This window comes from Lissotriton vulgaris, chromosome 6 (assembly GCF_964263255.1).
Source record: "Lissotriton vulgaris chromosome 6, aLisVul1.2, whole genome shotgun sequence".
Lineage (NCBI taxonomy): Eukaryota > Metazoa > Chordata > Amphibia > Caudata > Salamandridae > Lissotriton > Lissotriton vulgaris.
Window position 1 is genome coordinate 1525620391 of NC_141694.1, and position 25384 is coordinate 1525645774.

General features: G+C 44.2%; 1 protein-coding gene across 3 annotated transcripts in view; it reads left to right on the forward strand.

Annotated features, from left to right (window-relative positions):
- PLCB1 (phospholipase C beta 1) overlaps positions 1-25384 on the forward strand; it is a 2298721-nt gene that overhangs the window by 1748138 nt on the left and 525199 nt on the right. For all 3 annotated transcript variants that reach the window (XM_086927697.1, XM_086927698.1, XM_086927696.1), the window contains exons 25-26: positions 9423-9476; positions 12404-12623. In XM_086927697.1, coding sequence (XP_086783823.1) covers positions 9423-9476; positions 12404-12623 — 274 coding nt within the window. The remainder of the gene's footprint in view (positions 1-9422; positions 9477-12403; positions 12624-25384) is intronic.

Consider the following 25384-nt stretch of genomic DNA (forward strand, 5'->3'; position numbering starts at 1 on the left):
TTTGGTGGCGGTGTCTGCAAGACACCATCAGCCTAATTAGGATGTGTGTGTAAATATGCTTTACCGCGGCAGCTTTTCCGCCGTGGAAAAGCATGTGGACCTTTGCTTCTGGGGGCACCTTGCAGGCCCCCAGGGTGAAGGAGGGGTGGGGGTGCACATGGGGGGTACCTATGGTACACCCTGCATTTGCATGCACAAAGCGGCAGGCACCGCGCAGTGCCTGCCGCTTTGTGCATGCAAATGCAAAGCATGCATTTTTAACCTTGCGGCGGGTGCTGCTTCAAGCAGCACCCGCTGCAATGTTAAAGATACGGGATGTGACCGCCAGGGTGGCGGTCACATCCTAATTGGTATGGAGGGAACGCCGCTGCCCCTGCGGACGGTCCCTCCACCTCGGGGGTGGCGGACGGACGCAGGTCCGTCCGCCATCATAATCGACCACTAAATTTCAATTACCTGAAAATCATGGCGATATTGACTATTGTTAGCTGATAATCGCGAAGCTAAATATATAATAAACATAGATTTACTAATCTTAAAGCCATATATATGTTCCTTGACAATATATAGCTGTACAACGTTCATACATTTGGAGTTAAGACAAGTATGCTTTTCTGTTTATATTTATCCTTCATGGTAATCTGGTAGTTGATATTTTGGTTACAATACTTTGGCAGGTCACTATTGTTTCCTCATTATTTTGACATAGAATCCTTCAAATTAAAACAGATGTTTTATATCACAAATCTGCCACTGATGCAGCCACGCTCCTCAATTACAAACTGGTGGAGTAACTAAATTGTATTTAACTGCACCATCCCTTACGGGCAGCCTGTTATTCCTGTCAACAGCTGGGCACTCAGTGCTATTGGACCTAAACTTCACCAATTAACCCTCTACAGTCAAGGAGCATCTTCCACTCCTCATACAGGACAATTCAAGTCTTTCACACTTTTCACGCTTGCCTTTTCGCACTGGAAAAATGCTTGAGTGCCTACTGACTGTTTAGCATCTATTTCTCTGTTGGTGGTCTTCCCTGTTTTATTAATGTAGCATTTAATGACTCTTTCAATGTTAGATGTATTTGCCAAATGAACTGAAGATAATGGATGTTCTTTAAGGATGTTTCAGTATTTGAAGATAACCTTTACTGTAGTATGTGAAATGCTCATCCCCTTCAAAGATGTCCCTTATTATAGCAAGTCTGGAGGCTGCAAATACCATGTAATGTAAAAGATTTGTATTAAATATCTTGTAAAATGTATCTCACAGCATTAAACTAAAAATCAAACATGCATTTGCAAGATACATTGCAAAGACACGTGAATATCTTTCTTTGGAGGTTTATAATGCTACAAAGATTGCCATATGTAAAAAATATTTATTAATTTACTTATGACAAACACATTTATACATTGTAAGAATCTACATCTTTAAATAGTGTGGATGGACGTTCTCCATAAGTAATAAAGTCGCTAACCTGTTAGGTCCATTCAAAGGGTACATTCATCTAAACCTGAGCTCAACCCCTGGTAGCTATTGCATCAGGTAGACAGCCTTAATGCAAAGAAAATAGTAAACATTAAAAAATATCAGAACAGTTCAAAAGTGAAAGACTCAACACAACAAAAACACTGCTCCAATTTTTATAAAAAGAGAGAAAAAAATGAATTAACAAAATGACACCCAAAAATACAATACTGGGAACAGGCAATATCATTTTTTTGCATTTTAAGTAGAAATAGTGCCAAGAAAAAAAACAGCACCAGTCAATGGTTGTGGGATTAAGGTGAAATTTCAGGCTGAACACGATGGAACATAGGTTGGGTACACCAAGTGGTTTAGTCCCTGTGAAAGTCTGGAAGTCAAAAAAGTTGAAAAATTTTCACTTCAAAAAGGGACTTTGTCACTTGCTCAGAAGAAAAATCCTCCTGTGTGTGCGGCATCTGAAATTGTAGTAGGTACCATACAACAAAAGGCTTGGTGCTTGAAGCAGGTTGGTCCCGCTGGAGCTTTGTTAATTTTGCCCTGAAAATCTTCCAAAAGCAGAATGGGACCTAGTCAGTTTTTCAGAGGTGCAGGAATCTTTGAGTCTATGGCAGGGGTCTTCAAAGTGTGGGGCGCGACCCCCAGGGGGGCCGTGGAGTGATTTAATGGGGGTCGCGCATTCCCGGTCACACTTCTGCCCATGGACAACAAGGGATTCAGCCCCCCTCCTCCCCCGTAGTGTGTCTCAGCTCCAGCTGCTGTGGGCTCCGCTGGGCTGTGTCTGCAGTCTTATCTCCAGCACAGCCTGGCACCCCTGAGTTTTTCACAGGTCGTTAAAGACCATTTATATATTTACATATGTGCTGTAAAAGTGTAGGCACTGCCCGCTGAGCTATCTTTTGACTAGTGGGCATTCTGAAATGCGGCTTTAGAGCCCCACATTCCCAAAGTTCCTTAATGGAAAACCTGAACTGCATATCGGCAAAAAAAAAAAAAACACAACCAAGTTGAAGATCTTTTTTCCTCTCGAAGATGCATGATTTGAATGCAAGACATTACACCACTTAATATATAATATTTACATTATAATTACCAGGCAGAGACTAAGGGTTTATGCCACAATGGATGAGTTTTCGCCGTATGTCCGTCTTACCTCCTCTCTCTCCCCTTCAGCATCGCCCCTGGCTGCCCCTCCAAGGCTCTCTCTAATCTCCGTACACTCTCCCTTCCTCCTGCCCCAGCTCTTTCTCTGCTCTCTGAAAAATACTTCTCTCTTGCTCCTTTCCCTGCTCTCCCTTCTCCTCTCTCGAACTCCCTCCGTCGTTCTCTCATTTCCTTGTCCCTTCTTTTCCTCTTCCATCTCTCTCCATCTGCCTGCCACCTCTCGCCTTTTCCTTGCACCCCCTTCCACCCTCCTGCCTCAAAGAGAGGGGGCGAGGATTGGAAGCTGGGGTGGGGGGGATTACCAGCAATGAATAATCGGCCCCCTCTCCTCGGCTAATTACCCCCTGCCTGTCTTCTTGTCCCAGGGGCTGCCTCCCTCCAGCCCCCTACCCTCACTTCCCACTCCCTGAGAAGCCCATTCAGGCAGCATTAACATGATAATAAAGTAGGGGGTCCTTCAATTCCCCATCAACTGCCTCTGATGACCTCCCTAACCCCCTCAGCCCCACTGTAAGCCACAGGTTGGCTCAGAGGGAGTGAAACCTGTAAGAATACTTTGGGACAACGTGTGACCTGATTACATAAAAGAATGTTGCACGCTCTTCTACAGTACAGTGTGAATGCTGCAACAGGCTCGTAAGTCTGCAGCTCTGTCAATAGTGGGTGTTTCACTCCGCGTAAAAACACTCCTTTTGTGGGCCTCGGAAGGATGATAAGCCGAGCTGGATATGAGCAGGTCTCTGCTTAGGCTGCATGCGTGAGCACCACGGCACTGGGAATAGGTAGCGCTTTTTGCGCATTGAATAGCTAGCGCTTTTAGTGCATTGAATAGCAGGTGTTTTGTTATGCATTACCCCCCCTCCCACCCACCCCCGTTCAGAGCTCTTTAACACAGAGAGATACGGAAATTCCACACTTGCGGAATACCACTTCACAGATTATCCTTAGGGAGGTGTTCCACAAGGGAGAGATGCATTCTAGCGCATAGAGCTGTGGGCTGTGGTACTAAGGAACCAATTTCGAGTCTTGCCTTGGGCTGGCCAACATCCAGTGATTATGGGCAAATCACTTATCCTGTATAGGTTAAAACAAGCATTGGCATAGTCAATAGGTCTCGCTTTTGGGACCTTATAAGTATTTAGTTATGCAGCACAATATCCTCGCTGCAACAACATCAACTGTTGCATGGCTAAAAACTTATAAGGTCCCAAAGGCGAGACCTATTGGCTATGCAAATGCTCGTTTTTCTAGTTCCAGTACCCCCTGGGCCCCAACTCTGCCTATTCCGTACATTTGAATTTTACATTTACTGCAGTAGCGTGAGAATGCATTACATGAAAAGAAATATAAAGTAGGGATGCCAGAAGAAAAATACCAGCCATTTGATGGTTAAAGAGCCTGCAAAGGCCTCCTCTTGACACTAAATAGGATTGTAAATAAAATCATATGCATTCATTTGTAATGTGACTTTTCTGTCTTTGTTCCCTTTAATTATCAGTCATGGATCATTGAACACAATTAAAAAAGCTTTCTATTTATATTTGTTGTTCCAAGTACGCACAGATGAGTGCTGAAATATACAGCTTTAGGTGACTGCCTATTTTTGTACCATCTGGGACATCAAAATATTGAGCAGGCAACCCTAACCATAGGACTGGAAATGTGTTGCAGGATCAGCATAATATTTATTTCCTCCACCCTTAATCCCTGATTAATGTCATAATAGCAATAGTTTAACTTATATCTTAAACCTTACGCCGCCGTCAATAGTATGCTGAGTTACTTCAAGTGTCTGGGAATGCACCCTGCATTCAGAGAACTCACTTCTCATTCTCGCACTTCACTTTCACGCTCACCCTGCACTCACAGCGATCACAATGCACTCACACTGATCACACTGATCACCATGCACTCATATCATTCACCCTCTCACCCTGCACTCACAGTGATCACTCTGCACTCACAATGCACTTGCGTTTTTCACCCTGTACCTCAGCCTTACTGATCTGCACTCACCCTGCACTCATGTGACACCTCATTCACCTGCCCTCTCACTGCTCAATTTGCAACTCGCTCAAACAAGCCCATCACTAACTATGCATTCATTCGTCCCCCTCTGCACTTATATCCGCACCCAAATTCATATGTTCCCCTCACTCACCATGCAGTCACTCCTCTTTCCCTACTCTCAACTGTTGAATCGCTCACCGCGCACTCACATGGTCACTCTTGTTATCCACAGAGCGCAGAGGGTTAATGTGCCTGCTACAAAGAACATATACTATGCAGATCACAGAACTGAGTGTGAGTAAACTATGAGTAGCACTATAAAAAAAAAGTTTGTCAGAAAGGTGCTACAGAGAGATGAGGTGCATTGTTGGTGAGTGGTAGTGAAGGAATTTATGGAGAAGGAGGAAACGGGGGAGGGACCACCAAAAAAGACTTGCGCTGTGTGTGATCAGTGCTAGGGCCAGCCCTGCCTGGGAGTGTAGGCCCCCGCGAAGTTTGGGTCTAGTGGCTTCCCTGCTTCTGCCTATTACTATTATTATTTACATTTGTAGTGTGCTACTGTTACCACAAGGTGTCCTGGGGCTAATAGCCATCTTCTGCCTAAAGGCAAATGAGAAACATACAGAAGGGGAAGGAGAACCAGCCAAATGGGGTAACCTACAGAGCATAGAGCCGGATTTTTATATCTTCCTAAAGGATAACGGATTCTTGGTGGAGCGAAGCAAAGGAGGGTGCACGTTCCATATCTGTGTAGCCTGCACCCAGACAGACAATTTGTGCCTTCCTGAATTAGGGAACAATAAGCAGAGTGGCACAGGCCAAGAGGAGCATACAGGTATAACCCGTGTGCTCAGTGAGGAGAGATGATAGGATGAGAAAGGACAGCAAGGGAGTGAGAGAATTTGATTGAAGAGGTCAGGGATGAGGCGAAATGTGAAGTGCCGAAGGGAAGTGCGGACACGCAAGAAGTGAGTGTGATGGAAAGTTGAGGGCACAGAGGAGGGCTACTGTCAGACTGTGAGAGAAGATAGCTGAGAGATGATGTAAAAAGTAATTTGATACAACATGGGTCAGGGACAGCAGCGATAGGGGAAGAGAGGGAGTACTGGGGTGGGTGCTGAGCAGTGATTAATTTGTAATAAAACATGTGCCAGGGACCTCACCAGTAGGCCACTGCAACTTTAACCACCCACCCATTGCCTTGCCTGTGCGGCCAATGACAATACCTATGCAACTTCCAGCCATAACACTGTGCAAGTGTGACTATTTCAAGCCCCCACAGCTATATGAATGGCATGGATGTCAGGAGTTTATCATTTTTAATGTATATTGAATTAATAAACAGCTGTTCTGCTCATCTCTAAATTACACAGACAGAGCCACAATGTGGCAGACGGTCATAGTGCCTGTGTGCACAAGTAGGTGCCAGTGCGGAGCACCGGAAACCACCTGCTCAAATTAAGCACTGGTGCTGAGGTAACAAGGGAGAGGGACATTGGCTCAAGAAGGTGTGAAAGAACAAAGGAGAGATGTGAAAGACAAATGGGGGGACTGGAGAGGTGTAAGATACAAATAGACAACAATTTGAATGGAGAGACTTGAGGTGAATGAGAAGTGCAGATGGGCATGGGAAGTGACGGGGCCAGAGGGACCATGAGATAAATGCGAGAAACTGTTAGAGATGAAGGCAGTGAAAAGACAGAATGGCGAGAGGTGATTAAGGGTGAAATGAGAAGTTGAATGGGGAGAGTTCAGAAGTTGTAAAAAGGGGTGAAAGAAAATGGCCTGCAAAGTGAGAGAAGGATCCAGGATTGGGAGAGGAGAGGAGAGAGGGATGGAAGGGAGGCATGAGAGGAAAGCGGCATGAGTAAATTGCTTAACTCTGCACAAGACAGCCAGGGTTTTAAGGGACCCCTTCTGCGCTCGGCCAGGGCCAGGTGAGCTTCTTATGTGGCAGCACGTATTCCTGCGGATTGGAAGGCCCATCACAAAGGTTGACTAGACATCTTTCTGATGTTAATTGCTGTATTTTGGTTATAAACTGGTACTGATGGGGTGAAATCTTTCCTCAGTTTTACAGAGTGCAGAAAATGTCAAAATAACAAAGTAATTCTATCATAAAATAACGCGGCATCACATAACATTATTAAAATTTTCTTCCCACACAATTTAGTCAAGCCTGTCGTATAATTTGGTCCTCACCTGCCTCAGAATTCCAGGAGCCCTGCCTACAGGTTTAGAAATGTTTGTCAGGAGGGGGTCCTTACAACTGAAAATGTTGACAGGGGGTCTCGGCACCCAAAAGTTTGAAGACCTCTGGTCTATGGGCTCCTGCACCACTGAATCCCATGTTTGAACTGTCCTTCAGATTAGGAGTTTTCTCCTGTCGGTCAGGCTGTTTATGGGGTTCCCATAAAATAGGTACCCCAATTGGAACATCAAAGTCAGTACCTGCACAGCATGGACGGTTGCAGTCCATGCTGTGCAGGTACTGGTGTGCATACACACAGGGGGAAGGGCGGGGAGGGGCACATGTTGTGCCCCCCTGTTTGCATCCACATGGTGTGAGGCACCAGGGGACTCTGTAGGACCCCCTTTGTTTCCTCACCGCTACACTTTACATGGCAGTCCACCACAATGAAAAGTGGGGTGGTAATATGCATGGCAGGCCACAGCATCCCTGCCAATCATATAGCGGCTTCAATACCATCGCACCACAGCTAAGAAGCTCCGATCCCTGGTGGTTGTGGTGGTCCCAGGGCAGCCTGACCACCCTGGTCAAAATAGGGCGATCAGAAGGCTACCACTAGCACACTCCTGTGAACCTCCAGACTCGTAATAACCCCCTACATCTGTGGAACTGTTGGGTGGATGCATATTACTGGTGAGTCCTACTGAAGTTCTGGAGCTCTGGATAAAAAGTTTTCAAAGCTTTCTTCTAATGTCAAAACAACCACAGATGCAGATTTCTATGGCTCTCCAAGACCTCATGGGAGGCACTTAGAGCCTCTCAGGGTGTCAGGCTGGGGTCAACAGAAGGATTTATTCTGGTCCAGTTGCTACTGGTCAGCTGGACACTTGAACAAAAAAAGGACTCTTGCAACTTGTTGTGTCACTGTAGCAACATAGGAGTTTGGCCTACTGACCCTTGGAGTTAACCTCTTTGTTCTCGGTACAAAGGGAAGTGGGACCAGCCATTAAGGTCCCCTGACAATTCCCAAACAGCACATGCTGTCCATCTTCTGTTCTTCAACAGGACCAGAGAGAGTTCAAAGGAAGGTTCCTCGGGGTCACACATTTATGACTGGCACCTGCTAATGGCTGTAAATGACTATTGGCTCTTCTCTAACCAATGAGGAATAGTTCCTTTGGACAACCCTACCCATTTTTAATCAGTTCCTCTTTTCCCTACAGAAAACAATTCCAAAGTGCACCTTATTCCAAAATGCAATATGGGGAAACTGTTCTTCCCATGTGCAGAGCTTGTGTGCCCACGCAGAGGCGTGGCCAGGGTAGTGAGTAGTCACCTCTTCTTTTGGTCACTCAAAACTTGTTCTTGGGTCAGCTTTCCTCCGACTGGCCTTGGTGCTAGCCTGACTATGGGGACACAATCTGGGGCTTTCTATGTGTCATTTGCTTGTGAGTTGCTGAGCCCACCCCAACTGGTCTTCCTGACAGGGGAAGAAAACACCTCCCCACTCCCAGGCCATTCTCCCTGCGATGGGAGCAATTTTTACTCATCAATAAGGTCAACTACTTGATTTACTACTGCTGGAGAGCTAATGTAAATTAGCCTTCAGAAATTTCAAACAGGGAAAAGGTAACTTTCTGAAAGTTACTTTCCCAAAATATTTATTATAAATCCAATTTCACCATCGAATTAGACTTTTAATAAATATTAAAAAGGGTGGTTGACTTATTGTTTGAGCTGGTCTCAATCCTAAAACACAGATTCAATACTCTAATTTTGCTCATAGGACAGCCAACTAAAAATGGGGGTGAGTATTCAAAAAGAGGCATTGTATCAAAGGCATTGTGTTTCCGTGATATTCCCACAAACAATTAGTTTGTGGTTATTCATATCCTTCAGGATGGGGGGAACTATTAACTGTGCTGGTATTCACATAACTCTGGTGTGTATTTTCCCTAGTCTTGAAACATACACATATATTTACATATATGAAAGTCAGGAGTTAGTGCACTTCCACAGAGCAACATACATCTATGAAATGTGTTTTTCAGGGTGGGAAAAGTTTTTTTGATTAGAAAAAATGTAAATGAACAATTATGCATGATGTACTGTTTTTAAATGGGGAGGAAAATAAGTGTGAGTAAATTTGTGAACTAGAGAACTCTCTGACTTTGATGCATTTCCAGAAGAACTTTTTAGAATCTTGGTAAATCTAATGGAAGTTAGAAGTATTCACCAAATGTAATACTAGTAACAACATTTCTGACATTCGACCCTCTGCCTTTAGGAATCAGACTCATAAAGATTGATACATGTTCTCAATGCAAATGTTTGACTTTTTAAGTTTGGTAATGAGAAAGGATGAACCACATAAGAAGGTGGGTTGTTACCAGTTGTTATCCAACATTCTGTTTTCACTGACTGAACAATATAAAATTGTTGTTTTTGATGTTCTTATTTAATGATTCAACATATTGGGTAATATCCTGTGTTCAGCAAATCACAACAAAAATCCCAATGAAAAGTTTACAGAAAAGCACATAAATGTTTCTGTTTACTTTACTTTTAGGTTCTGTAAATATTCCTGCAAAGTCAGAAGATCTCATTCACAGTGTCCTGACAGGTAATTCAAAATATAAGTGATTCATATTTTTTGGGAATAGTTATGCATTTTAGAGATTAAAACATAATGGTATTTAGAATAATAGGATCTATTATGCTATTGAGGTGTAAGCATGAAAGTAAAGCTTTACAGTACTACTAAAAATGTTCAGAGCCCAGGCAGGCTCTGAAATCTTGGGTGTGTAATTTCAAGGGAATTGGCCAAAGAATGAATTATTTCCTGAAGAAGTTGCTAAAGCTTTTTTCGCCCCTGATCTTCCACAATCTCATCACACTTTTATAGTTTTGAGGATTTTACTTGTGGACCATCCTTCATTGAGTTAAGACTTGGGTCGCAGAGGAGTTGAATTCTCATTCTGAGGTCTTTACATATGTTTTTAGAACCAAAACAAGAATTCAAATACTGTGGTTTGCTTATTTTATTCTATTTTGGTTCTTCTGGGGCACAATATTTTTGGTTAGATCAGAGACTTCCACAAAAATATCACTTTATATTTGAAAAAAATGTTATACGAAACTAGAGCCTGGAATAATTAATCAACAGTCCTATAAAAACCCCGCTGAGAGAAACCTTTATGTAGGTCAGATATGGTCTGGGTTTGTAATAAGACCTTGATAGGGTTACACATCAAGCTTCATTTTGGTATGTTGCCCCTAGCTGATTTTCAACTAAAATAGTAAACATTTTATTCAATTCAGCAGAAAAGGTGACTCTTTCCAGTCCCAAAATCATGGATATCAGAAAGTTACAAGTTGCTTTCCAGGCCTGCAATCAATAACAATGTCTAACGTTTAATACCCGCTAGGGATACATTTTTACGGGCGTTCACAAACTTCAAAGTCAAACCCTGGCTAGGAATGCTCGTTCCCACCTCCTTCAATGCTATTTACAAATATGGATTTCTCTTCAATCACGGCAAGAAGCCTGCACTCGTAAAATGATTTATACCTGCCTGGAATCCCTCTGTGAGCTTCTGACATGCACTAAAAGAGATATATGTCGTCATAAACATACTTTTAAAACGGAATGAACTTTTTTTAATAGGGCCCATATTTTGCACTCAGCAAAACATAAGCCTAGATGTACACACTTATCATAACGATAGGTGCATATCACAAATATGTTTTCGGACTAATCTTCCATGTTGGGTTTGTGTGATGTTCAAACTCTGAACTTGAGGAAGCAATTCCTTCCAATTTAAAACAGACCTGCGGACCCATGTTATGCACGGCATCTCTGTTATTTAAGTATCCCTCAAGGAGGCACTGTAAGATTCAAGACCTTACACCATAAAACATGCTCTGGGATTATTTAGACACTGAATATCTACTTGAAATAATCGCTGTTTTGAGAACCATTTCAATGGTGTGACAAGAATTTTACGAATACTGAAACAAAATATGTTTATGCCAAATGAGGATCATTATTTCCAAATTATTTGAAGTGCCTTTTGCATGTTGCAACAGATATCTCTTCCACAGTCCATCAATTGGATGCATTCATATTATATCTAGGCAACATTTTCCCCTCAAGTATATATGAACACTACTTGAATGCACCAACCAATAGCCTGAAGGTGACCAGTTAATTACTGCGGTCTTCTCCACTGAGTTGTACTATGCACTTGAAGACTTTATGTAACTTTTGATTCCTTTGATGTTCCCTTCTTTATTGAAATCTGCTAATTATGCCGTAGTTGAGGTTTCTTATAGTAAGTATGTGGATAATGCTACTGCAGCAGAACTGCATAATTCCACTGCGCATGGCTTTGGGGCAAAATGTTACATACTGGCTTAGTGACAAATGCATGCACATTCAGGACCAGAAAGGGCTGTACATGGGAATTAATTTAGAATGTACTGGAATCAATAAGTTACACCCCATGGTGAACGACTATTAATTGCACTCATAAGAGTCAGACCATTCCGATGTTAGGCAACTGGAGAGAATGTTATGTTTTTTAAAAGCAAATATGGCCCCAAGGACTTGGTAAGTTCAAAATATAGAAGCTCAAAAAGTAAAAACATCCAGTGATACACCATATGCAGAAGGAGCTTCTTACACACTTCCAGCCTTCATCTGAAGCATAGATTACAACTCTAATCTGTCCAATTGTGAATCCTCCCAAATCACTGAAAATCTCTGAGAAATCCATCAGCACCATGTTCCAGCGCATGCACATTGGAATTTCATGTTGTTTAGCAATTACATTCTCATAAAGATTTATCTGCCGCAAACTTGTGAGTAAATAGCACAAAGGACGCAGTTTGTACAAAGGTAAATAACCCGTGTATTAAATGCATGACCAAATGTCACCCTATTTGATATTCCATCATGGGTACAAACAGGGGTTTCATTTGCACTCAAAAGATAATTAGACTGTTGGTTGTAAACATGACCTGAGCATTCTGCCCCCCACAATTGTTTCCTACTAGCAAATCATAAACCTTTAAATAGTTTTCAGTGTCACCGAACGTGAAGGAGAGTATGTTCTGAACAAAGGTTGCCAAAGTAAGTACTGTAAATTATATCCATTTAGAACCATTGCATGTACATTTATATTTTGTGGAGATTAGGACAATATGGCTTGGATTCGATCATGCTGAACCCATGTTGGATACCATGGGTCTTCTACTTCAGAAAGAATGTTTCAGGGCACTCTGTGCAATAGTTATCTTTGCCTTTTCTAAAAAATCATTCTATCTAAGTTTATAATTTTTATTTTTGCATTAGCTGTAAACATATACTACTAATTTATTAATGTTATAAGTAATAACACAACTTTCAGTGCATTCCACCCGTGTATCGTTAAAGATTCCTTTAATGCTATAAATCTACAATAATTAGACTATGTACTTTCTGGTCAATGTCACAAATTGTCAGTAAACCATTAGAGTTTACTCAGTAGATGCAATTGTTTATTGCAGAGGTAGAAGCCCAGACAATAGAGGAGCTCAAACAACAGAAGTCGTTTGTCAAACTTCAGAAGAAACACTATAAAGAGATGAAGGACCTCGTCAAGAGACACCACAAGAAAACCACAGATCTTATCAAAGAACACACTGCCAAGTACAATGAAATTCAGAACGATTACCTGAGACGCAGGGCAATCTTAGAAAAGTCCGCGAAACGAGACAGCAAGAAAAGGTAAGGTGGGATACGTTCCATGCCAGTGTTCTATGGAGTTTAAATAATCCTTTAAATGTTTATTTATTGCGATTGCCTCTTTAGTAGCTTGCTCTTTGATTGGACAGGATTGGTAGACAGCTAGAGTCCCAAAGTATCAAGAGTGTCATAACAAAATGATTCGAACTAAGAAACGCAAATAGGCCTTTGAAATGAGGGCTGTCGGAAAAAAAAAGATTTGTTGCCTCGTAGCAGTTTAAGAAGGTAACAGAAAAGCCAAAAATACAAGCTAGATATTAGGTAATTTACTAATGCACGGTTGCACTTTTAGTGGCTGTTTTTGATGGGTACTGTATACATTTATATATATATATATAGAATACGAATGGGATAATTGTGCCCTGGGTGGGAGTGGCGCTCACTATTACCGGTATATCTGGTATTGCTCTTCCTAGGTATATGGTGCTCAGGGAGTGGGTAATCACCCAACACCCCACAGTTCAGATCCAAGGATCTATACGACAATATATATCAAGCCCTGGCACACACAAGACAGTATTCAAAGTCAATCACTTATAGTAAAGAAACAATCATGGCATATATGGATGAGTGTAATGTTCTCTTGTATAGCTCCAGCCAACACGTGTTGTGTCGATTGGGACAAGAGACCAGCGACTTCCTCGGTATGTATGTATACCGGAATACGTCATGAGCCTTCTGGCTGGTTTTAATTCCGTCCCAGCCTAATTGCGGCTGGGAAAGTCCAAAGATGCTAAATTATTGCAGACCTCAATATATACGACATACACGTATTAGTGTTGTGTCTTCAAGTCCGTTTTTTGGGCGACGTATTTAAATAAGTTTGCTGCAGCGTCCTGCTGAAAACGAACATCACAAATAATGTCCTTGTGCCGACACGTGCGCACTTCTTAATGGACAGACTGTGTGTGAAAGCGTCCAGCAGGCTGCAGAACCTCATATACACATGATTCTTTGGAGGTTACATCGTCTGACTCCCACAATGCGCCTCGCTGCTGACATCGGTTGGCGCCAGCAAGTACCGTAAAACACGGCGGGCTCCTTGAAAAGAGCTGCACAGCAGGTATACATATAGTTTCCCTAGGTAGAACCGAGGCACAAGAAAACAGAAAAAGAAAAGCGCAAAACAAGAAAAGGGGGCAGGATAGAAACACCCTGACCCTCTAGGCCTGCTTTTTTTTTTTAAATCACGGGATGCGCGTAGGTTACGAGTACCCTGCCGATTTTAAAAAAAAACGTAATGCGGGCTCCCGCGCTTTAATGTTAATTAGCCCCCGGGGGGGCCAAATCCCAGGGGCTTTATAAAAATACAGTGTGGGGGGGACCGATCCCCCCACCACACTACCCCGGGACCACCACCCCCCGGGAGATGTCATCAGTGACATATAACATATAACATGTGTGAAACCTATGATTTTTTTCAGTGAATATATATTAATACATAAATATATATATATATATATTCACTGAAAAACCTTAATTTACTCGCACAAAACCATTGAAATTCGCATATATAGTTAGTTGCACTAACTATATATTGCGCAACCGCAATCCACTGCTGATCATGTCACATATTACATCATTCATGACATGGTCAGTGACATCACTGATGACATCACTGATGACAACTCAAATGACATCACTGATGACAACATCCAGTGACTGTATGTTTCTGTAAAGTAAAAATAAGTCTAACATATTGAAGAATGAGTGGATGTATAAGTGTCTGGATGAAGGATTTAGTAGGTGCATGAATGACTGTATAAGAGAGTGATTAAATGTGTCTCACTGAGTGCATGGGTTAGTGACTAAACTGTCTTAAGGTTTTGTAAATGCTAATCCCTAACTATATATGGTCTATAACCTATGGTTTTTTCAGTGAATTTTCAAGGTTTTGTAAATGCTAATTCCTAACTATATATGGTCTATAACCTATGTTTTTTTCAGTGAATTTCAATGGTTTTTTAATAGCAAATATGAAAAGCTTTAAAATGTCAAGTACGTGGTAGGTAAAAACATTTTCGTGTTTATGCACGCTGATGTGCTTTTAACACTACTCCCCCCTCTTTTCTTTTAGGATTATTCTCTCTTTGCAGATAGTGAAGGGTAGGTAACGCAGGCCTTTGCCCCCAATGTAATCCGTCGTGCCTGCTTCTCTCTCCATTTCATTAATTGTTATCCAAGCATTTACTGTTTTAGAATTGGTTCTCTTTGGTTCATTCTCTATTTACAAACAAGCACAGCATCGCAATACTCTGTTTAGTCTTTGCCGATAGTGAAAAATCGTTTAAAAAAACAAAAGGAATCAAGCAAAATCAGTAGGCCACTAATGGGATCTCTTTTTGACCTCGCTAAAATAGAAACATTAGGAACAACCCCTCATGAGAAATACGAAACTAGTGAGAGGAACTGAGCTCGACACCATGATGGCTGCAAGACAGCTCGGCTCCGCCGCCCACCCCATCCAAAATAACGACAAACCCTATGCAAATATAAATATATACAACACACCAGCAAAGTAACAGGGTAAAACGTTTTATTAAATATCTATTTACATGGCAGCCTGCTGCAACATCCATCACTATTCCTGTCGAGGTACCATAGCTGGCGGCCTAGGGGTGGAGAACCGTTGTGCAAATTGCCCGGGGACGACACCATGCACCAAGACTCGTCCCCAGTACATCCAGAGCTGATGTCCGACAAGTTGTGTGTGAGGATGCCTTGCTGATGCCGCCACCCCCACCACCACCTTTTTGTTGCCTGATCCGACTAGCTCAATCGATCGAGCATGAGACTCATGCACTCTGATCTCCTTGGCCTCAGTCAAGCATCAATAGTAACATTTTCATACGTGAGTGTAGGTTCATGGTTTTCCATCCACAGACTAAAAGCCTGGAGTGGGAGTGAAAGAACAATAACTAGGTAACAAGGAAGGCAGACGCTGTGGGAAGGACTCTGGATATGGTATGTTCCTTGGTCCCTGAGTTACTTCTATGTCACTGCCTTGCACAAATGGCATAAGTCCTGGATGTTGGGTGCCATAGTTGAGGGTTCCGAGCAGCGTTTGTAACACTGTCTGCAGTATATTTGCATCTGCTGCAGCTTCACTATTCTCAAAGTAAGTGGGGGCTGTTTGTGGACATGACTGCATTGGAAATCAATGTGATGCGGTGCCTCCCTGAACCGCTTGACGGAGGCCCCCGACGGGCGGTGTAATGGCGCTGACCCCCTCCCCAAGTCTTGTTGCACTGGTGTGGCCTGAGATCGCCCCCGACATAGGCGGCCGGCTCCCGGGGTCAAGCGGAACTTTTTGCCTTTTGGTGACTCTTCCCTTCTGAACATTGTCCCACAATCCGTTTGACCTGAAGACACGTCCAGCCGTGCCCTAGTCCGACCATCACATATTCCTGCGCCAGGAGACGGGAGACGGCGTGGGATGCACTAGAAGGGAGAGGCGGCGCGAACGAGCCTCCCCCACCTCCCCAGGTGGAGGTTTCTCAGGTACACCCCAGCGCTTCACGCAACCAGCTGAGTTGCGCCCGCTCTTGCGGCTACAGCGTCTCGCCCACCATCCATTTAACGGAACCTTTTTGGACTGCCGAAAGGGGTTCTGGTCCGACCGCTGGTTGGTGGAGACATTTTGACTATATTCTGGACCTGCGTTGTCGCGTAATGCGTCATATGACGCGGCGCGTTAGCGCACCCGGAAGTGCTCCGGTGCGCAAGGCGCAGCTTCCCGGAAACGATCCAGAGCGCGGCGCGCAGCGCGTAACGTAAGCATAACAGGTCATGTGACTTGTTAATAAAACTTTTCATTGGTTCATTTTACTTTTGTTATTCTAATGATGAAAGGCTTGATTATATGACCTAAAAATAACGCTTTTCATTGCTTTCGAACATTTTTTTTTCCCAAATGATGAAAGCCCCACCTTTTTTTTTCTCGCTCTGACTTGTAAAGCAAAGGACCCAGATGCATTTACAGTTTATCACTAACAATGTTCCAGGCTAATGTATTTTCCCGGGAAATTTACAACTGTCCTGCAAGTAAAATATTCCTATTTCGAGAAAAAGGGCGTTTCTTCGTCCCATGAGGGAGCCGTTGAGCAAAAGAGGCTCGGCCTGCTGTCTTAGTCGCTGATAGGCATGAATATCGGATTCTTATCGATCACTTTATGTTGCTGGAGTGGAAAACACAACAGCCCTTGACCATTTATCTTTACTGCCTTCCTGCGTATTATACCTTTTAACCGTCATGTAATCGGGCTGCTTTATTTCACTTGCCTTTTACTGATTCGAAAACAGTGGCTATTATTCAAAACTTTACCAAAAAAGGTACTACTACCATGTTTTGTTTTACAAACCTTTATTGTGAAAATGTCAGTATACAAATACGGGCCTATAACCACATGGGCCGGCCACGGAGCAAACTGGAATCGTATATGATGAGGGGACATTTACACTGTAGAAGAACGTAACGGGCGGGCCATTAAGTTGCAAGAAGTAAGGTGTCAAACAGTTGCGGAATCGATGGACGTACATTTTATAATTAAAGTACGACAGGGCCAGTTACAATAAAATTATCTAGATACACATTTGCGGGCAAGTACCATGGGTGACGTTAATTCGAACTTTCAATAGTACAGTAATCAATAACACATCAGAACTTAATATCAATAGGGATGTCCAAATGTTCAATCAGTACTCGTCCCCGCCCGCCATGTGCTTCAAAACTGCATATGTATCTCGTGATATCAAGGTTGGGCAACCAGTACACAACAAGGAGTTACGAATCCCATTTATACCGGCGCCATTTTGGGCGAGGCCGGGTAGGTCCAGGATATAGTCAAAATGTCTCCACCAACCAGCGGTCGGACCAGAACCCCTTTTGGCAGTCCAAAAAGGTTCCGTTAAATGACAACAGAAGAGATAGGCAACAAGAACAATCAGTCAAAAGAGGGGACGCTTTCGTGAATGGGGCCCATGCCCTAGCAGGCAAGCGTCTGAGTTCCAAGGTGTCCCAGGGCCATTTTAGTGGACCAGGCTCAAATCCAAAGAGCCGGCCGCCATTTTGAAACTCTTGTTGCAGCCGCCTTTCGCTGCACCGCAAAAGTAAACGCAACTCAGCTGGATGGGGGGTGAGGCACTGTGCCGCAAGAGCGGGCGCAATGCAGCTGGAAGGCGAGTGAAACGCTAAGGGGCGCCCCACTGCAGATGAGGTACCTCCACCTGGGGAGGCGGGAAAGGGCCGTTTGCACCGCCTCCCCCCCACCCCGGGCACCCCATGCCGTCTTTCGGCGCAGCATTGTAGGATGGCCACACCAGTGCGGCAACTTGCTGGACACCACCTCGGTGCCATCCGGATCTCTGCGCGTTCGAGTCGCTGTACCGCAAGAGTGGGAGGAAAACAGCTGGATGGCGGGTGAGTCGCTGTACAGCAAGAGCGGGCGGAACTCAGCTGGATGGCGGGTGAGTCACTGTACCGCAAGAGTGGCCGAAATTCAGCTGGATGGCGGGTGAGTCGCTGTACCGCAAGAGTGGGAGGAAAACAGCTGGATGGCGGGTGAGTCACTGTACCGGAAGTGCGGCCGCAACTCTGCTGAACGGTGAGTGAAACGGCAAAGGGCGCCGCACTGCACATAAGGTGCCTCCACCTGGGGAGGCGGGAGAGGCCCGTTCGCGCTGCCTCCCCCCCCCCGGGCACCCCACACCGTATTTCGGCGCAGCATTGTAGGATAGCCACACCAGTGCGGCAACTTGCTGGACACCACCTCGGTGCCATCCAGATCTCGGCGCATTGTGCTGCCTTCGGCGTACTGTACCAGCAAAAGTAACCGCAACTCAGCTGGACACGCCGTCTTTCGGCGCAGCATTGTAGGATGGCCACACCAGTGTGGCAACTTGCTGGACACCACCTCGGTGCCATCCGGATCTCGATGCGTTGTGCTGCCTTCGGCCTATTCGCACATCGGTCCGCTACTGACGCCGCCTCACAGGCCAACGGATTTTGTAGGCTTTTTATAGCCCAAAGCCGCATAACAGGTCATGTGACTTGTTTATAAAACTTTTCATTGGTTCATTTTACTTTTGGTTTCCTAATGATGAAATGCTTGATCATATGACCTAAAAATAACAATTTTCATTGGCTTGAAACATTTTTTTTTCCCAAACGATGAAAGCCCCACCTTTTTTTTTCTCACTCGGCAATCAAAAAAGGTTCCGTTAGATGACAACAGAGGGGACAGGCAACAAGAACCATCACTCAAAAACGGGGGGGGGCAAGTTCTTCCCTACCGGGTCACGTTGGGGCTCCACCGGAACTCATCGAATTGATAGTCTACAGTGTTTCTGGATGTTTCAGACTGAAACTGGCGTCACCATGAGAGCACCACCATCTCGTAGCTCCGTCGTGGCCATTCCACAAACAATCATGGCAGCCGCTCCCCACCGGAAGCCTGCGGGAGTCGGGGGACCCCAAGACTTTTGTAGAATCTTCAAGGCTGAGGGGAGGGACGCTTTCGAAAATGGAGCCCAAGCCCTAGCAGACAAGCGTCCGAGTTCCAAGGTGTCCCAGGGCCATTTTAGTGGACCAGCCCCAAATCCGAAGAGCCGGCCGCCATTTTAAGAGTCCTGTGGCAGCCGCCTATCGCTGCACCGCAAGAGTGGGCGCAACTCAACTACATGGTGAGCGAGACGCTGTAGCCGCAAGAGCGGGCGATAAACAGCTAAATGGCGGATGAGGCACAGTGCAGCAAAAGCGGGCGAAAAACTGCTGATTGGTGACTGAAACGGTAAAAGGGCGCCCCACTACAGCAGACGAGCCTCCACCTGGGGAGGCCCGTTCACGCCGCCCCCCCCCCCCCCCCCGGGGCGCCCCACGCCGTTTTTCAGAGCAGCATTGTAGGATACCAAAACCAGTGCGGCAACTTACTGGACATCACCTGCGTGCCATCCAGATCTCAGCGCGTTCTGCTGCCTTGGGACTATTCGCACAACAGACCGCTACTGACGAGGCACAGTGCAGCAAAAGCGGGTGGAAAACCGCTGAATGGCAAGTGAAACGCTAAAGGGGCGCCCCACTACAACAGACGAGCCTCCACCTGGGGAGGCCCATTCATGCCGCCTCCCCCCACCTCAGCCCCCCCCCCCCCCCACCTCCCCCGGGGCGCCCCACGCCGTTTTTTGGAGCAGCATTGTAGGATACCAAAACCAGTGCTGCACCCAGGTGACATCACCTGGGTGCCGTCCAGAACTCAGCACGTTGTGCTGCCTTGGGACTATTCGCACAAAAGACAGCTACTGACCATTGTTGCTTCTGTTTTAAAAAAAAAGTTTAAACGTGTTTACTGTTTTTGTTGCGTTGTATATATTTATAAGTTATTAAAGTTTTATATTCCTACTACTTTGTTGGAGTGCTATATATTTTTAATGTGACATATAATTGTAAAAACTTTGATGTACAAAGAGGCATCCCTGGAATCTTCCGCTTCAGGCTCGGTCCCACACACCCTCACAGTGAGAATCCCCTCCCCAATCACAATACAGGATGGTTATCAGATAGTAGGAACGCATGTGGTGTGACGGATCTCATCGGGTGGGGGCCTTGATCTACTGTAACTCCTTTGAAGAGGGGTGATTCTTTACAGTTGAGGCCATAAACTACATCCGCAGGGCTACGTGATAGCCTGGGACCGGCCTGGACAATCAGACACAAAGGAAGAGGAATGTCAGAGGGTGCGGTAGTGAATAGGGTGAAAGGGTGGTGTCGGGCGGGCACAGGGTGTGATTCTCAGGGAAGAGCAGCGCAGATGGGGGGAGGTTTATGGCCCATGCATAAGACAGAGAGCGGGGGTGACCAGTGCGTGGGGGAGATGCTTGCGAGGGTGTGGAGCCATGCTGAGGATCGGCGGCGTGCAGAGAGTGGGTCTGGTCAAGGCATCTAAAATGGCTGCCGTGCACGACAAAAGTGTGGCATTGGAAAAAAAGCAAGATGGCGCAGACAATGTTTATCAATACGAATGAATTTATAACAATTATTTTTAACAATATATATACTCGCAGTGTCAAAATGGCGGTCAACACTTCCTGATTTCCTTCGAATCGAACATTAACAGACGTCACGATCGGCGTCGTGCAGAGAGTGGGTCTGGTCAAGGCATCTAAAATGGCTGCCGTGCACGACAAAAGTGTGGCATTGGAAAAAAAGCAAGATGGCGCAGACAATGTTTATCAATACGGATTAATTTATAACAATTATTTTTAACAATATATTTACTCGCAGTGTCAAAATGGCGGTCAACACTTCCTGATTTCCTTCGAATCAAACGTTAACAGACGTCACGCAGCAAAAAAAAAAAAAAAAACGCTCACGCGCAGCCGCTGGAAGACAAGTATCAACATATATGAGCATCCTCAGCCACCCTCAGAAAACTTAGGGGGTCAGGATACGTCTCCCATACCCCCTTATACCCATTTCTCACATTGTTTTTCCTCCATCTTGTAATTTAATTAAAACGAAACACAAAATGGCGAATTCCTGTTTCGCGTCCCGATTCGCTACCCGGTTCGCGTAAATTTTTTTTATTTGCCCCACGGGACCCTTTAATAACCCCAACATCATTCCTAGGGGGTCAAGAAGGGTCTACCTTGCCATCTTTCATTAAATTCGCCCTTTGTTTTTCTCCTCTTCTTGTCTCTCGATCCTACCGAGAGACAAGATTGCGGCCGCACCGGACTGTTTCGAATGTTGACAGACGCCGGAGAGCCAATCAGCTTCGCTTCGCAAAGCTCCGTTACGCGAAAAGTTCGCGAACCGGAGCGCTACCCGGGACGCTGTCACAGATATATCTGTTTTTTAAAACGTTAATTTCTCAAAATCCACTGGAGCACATATATTGAGACCCAGCAAAGGCACATCGGGCTAACAGTCCCTACAATTTTACCAAGTTTCGTGCAAATCCATTCAGCCGTTCGAGCTAAAAGTGAGGCCAAACGCCCTATGGAAAAATAAATAGGAAAAACGCGTTTTGGGACTCCCCTTTTTTCTCGCCCCCCCTTGACGAAACCCCCCAAATTTTCAGGGGCTGCTAAGAAACAAAATGTGCAATTTTCCTGAAAATGTCAGCCGATTCCGTCCACAAACGCCAAAGTTATTAGACATAGAATTTTCAAAAGTTCCATAGAGAAAAAATCCTAACTATATATACCTACTGGCGACCGCCAGTAGGTAATATATATATATATATATATATATATATATATATATATATATATATATATATATATATATATATATATATATATATATATATATATATATATATATATATATATATATATATATATATATATATATGTATGTATGTATGTATATATATATATATATATATATATATATATATATATATATATATATATATATATCACCACAACGATTCCTCCGGATGGAGGAAAGTTTGGAGTCGCAGTAAATTAATCGTAATCCACACAGCAATGAGTTTGTGTTAATTTATTCTTAAATCCATTAAGGTATCAAAACAAAGCAATATTTGTTTTTGCAGCGCCTATCTGGAGAGGAAAGGGAGCCATACGGTTGGATATATATATATATATATATATATATATATATATTCCATCACAAACGCCGCTTGCCTGCTGAACTGCTTGGGGCGGGTGCATCCTTCGTGCAAACGGCAATGCACGTGTAAATATAGCTCCCAAAGGTGTCCCACTTCAAAAGACACTCTGGACACACTGGGGATTGTGTGAACAACTTTTAATTGCAACCAGCATGACGCGTTTCGTCTTGCGACTTCCTCAGACGCTGAATGCAAAGTTCAAAAGCTTCTTGCTGTCAACAGTTTTTGAAAAGTCAGCCTGGCTCCTCCTGTTCTGGCACAAGCGAAGAGGGACTCTTTCCATAGTCCTCCCCCTTCTGATTCACCTGGTTTTGGCTGCCATCTTGGAGTGTGTTTTGCGTTTGTCAAATGTGCAACTTCGATGTTCGTGGCTATGTTCCACTGGTTAAGTCTTCCATTGTTTTGGGTAGGAAACACACTGTTCAATTTGATGGTGCGATTTTGCCAGAAGTTGTTTGTGGAGCTTGTTGGTCCGCTGTTTCCCCTTCCGCCAGCCGCTGCTTTGGAAACCCGTGTCTGGGTAGACGATGTAAGTCATCCGTACTACCTTGCGTAAGTCGCAATTTCAGATAACGGGGTTCGCTTTCAACGGCGGTTCTAGCAGGCAGTATCCACAGATTCCATCACAAACGCCGCTTGCCTGCTGAACTGCTTGGGGCGGGTGCATCCTTCGTGCAAACGGCAATGCACGTGTAAATATAGCTCCCAAAGGTGTCCCACTTCAAAAGACACTCTGGACACACTGGGGATTGTGTGAACAACTTTTAATTGCAACCAGCATGACGCGTTTCGTCTTGCGACTTCCTCAGTCGCTTGTGCCAGAACAGGAGGAGCCAGGCTGACTTTTCAAAAACTGTTGACAGCAAGAAGCTTTTGAACTTTGCATTCAGCGTCTGAGGAAGTCGCAAGACGAAACGCGTCATGCTGGTTGCAATTAAAAGTTGTTCACACAATCCCCAGTGTGTCCAGAGTGTCTTTTGAAGTGGGACACCTTTGGGAGCTATATATATATATATATATATATATATTCACTGAAAAAACCATAGGTTTCACACATGTTATAGGTTATAGTTAGCTGGACATTTCACTCATACAAAACCATTGAAATTCCCTCGTTATAGTTAGTTCAGCTAACTATAACGTGCGCGCCCGCAATGCACTGCTGATGACGTCACATATTACATCACTCATGACATGGTCAGTGACATCACTCATGACATTGTTTTAAAGTATTTATTTTTAGATATTTTATTTTGTAAATGACATTACATATTTTTAATATAAATTGGAAAAAAAGGTTTTTAAAAATATTGAAATTGTAATATTTTTTTTTATTTTATATTTTTTTTATTTATATATATTATATATAGCAGGCATGATATCCTATTGAAGGAAATTCAAGTTACTGGTAAGTACAGTTATATTTACTTTTCAGTAATAGTAGTGAGCTGAAATATGAAGCACTGAGGTATCTCCTGATAACAGGTGAGTAAATTGGAATTCGTAGTTCGACTGATTTTTGAGGAATTCTTTTAAGTTCCAAAACTCCACACTTAGAAAAATTTCCAAGTGAAACCAGTCAATGTTAGCCTATGGAAGGAAATTCAAGTTACTGTAACTACAATTAGAATTACTTTTCAGGATCAATAGTGGGCTGAAAGATGCAGAACTGAGGTCTCTCCTGATAACAGATGAGTAAATCGGAATTCGTAGTTCGGCTGATTTTAGAGGAATTTTTTAAAGTTCCAAAACTCCACACTTAGAAAAATCTCCAAGTGAAACCAGTCAATGTTAGCCTATGGAAGGAAATTCAAGTTACTGTAAGTATGGTTAGAATTACTTTTCAGGATCAGTAGTACACTCAAAGATGGAGTTCTGACGTTTCTTGTGATAACAGGTGAGTAAATCGGAATTCGTAGTTCAGCTGATTTTACAGGAATATTTTGCTCAATAGTGAAGGAAGGGGGCGGGGCCTGAGGTAACATGTGTGCAAACACGCCCTGTAGCGCATTTTATATTGGGGAATTAGGTCCTCTGTGAGCCAACTAGCCCACCAGGTACCTCCAGTATGCGCCAGGCAGCTGTGTTGCAGAGAGGTGTTCAGGGGGCATGCCCCCTTTTTACAAGACTCTGCAACACAGCTCTGTGGCGCTTACTGGAGATACCTGTTGGACTAGTTACCCCTTAGGGGACCTCTGGATTGAAGAGGAATTAATTCCCCAACTTAAAATTATTCAAAAGGGCATGTTTGCACTCACATCACCTCAAGCCCCGCCCCCTACCTTCACCACTGTGCAAACATGCCCTGTAGCATGTTCTAAGTTGGGGGATTAAGTCCCCTTGCATACTGGGGGTCCCTGGGGGCCAACTAGCCCATCAGGAACCTTAAGTATGCGCCAGGGGGCTGAATGTAGAGAGGTGTAAAAAGGGGCGTGGCCTCATTACACCTCTCTGCAGCGCAGCCCCCTGGTGAGTTTGCAGAGGGGGCACTTATTCCCCTTGCGTACTGGAGGTCCCTGGGGGCCAACTAGCCCACCAGGAACCTCAAGTATGCGCTCGGGAAGGTACAGAGTACAGTACAGAGTACCGTACTTCATACCCCACGATTTAAAATAAAAAAAATTGGCCTTTGGGGTCCTTGTGGGACCCCCTGAGCATGCCTAGGGGGTCAGGGTGTTTCTACCCTGCCCGCTTTGCGTGTTTTGCACATTTGTTTCACTGCTTTCTTGTGCCTCGGTTCTACCGAGGCACAAGATGGCTGCCAATACTTCCTGGTTTGGAGTGTTGACAGACAGTTTACAGCCAATCAGCATGCAGCTCGTGCTCGGGAAGGTACAGTGTACAGTACAGAGTACTGTACTTCGTCTATAGATATCACTATGATTTTACTTTTGATTTTCTCAGGAACTACTGAACGGATTTACACCATTTAACAAAAAGCACAATCTGCAAACCGAACTCTACCTCTGCCAAATTTGGTGTAATTCCGTTTAGCCGTTCGGGCTGTAGCCCTGGCTAAAGGTCCCTAAGGAAAATTGCATGGGGAAAACACGTTTTGGGACCCCCTTTTTTCTCAGCACCCAGTTGACGAATCACCCCCAAACTTTC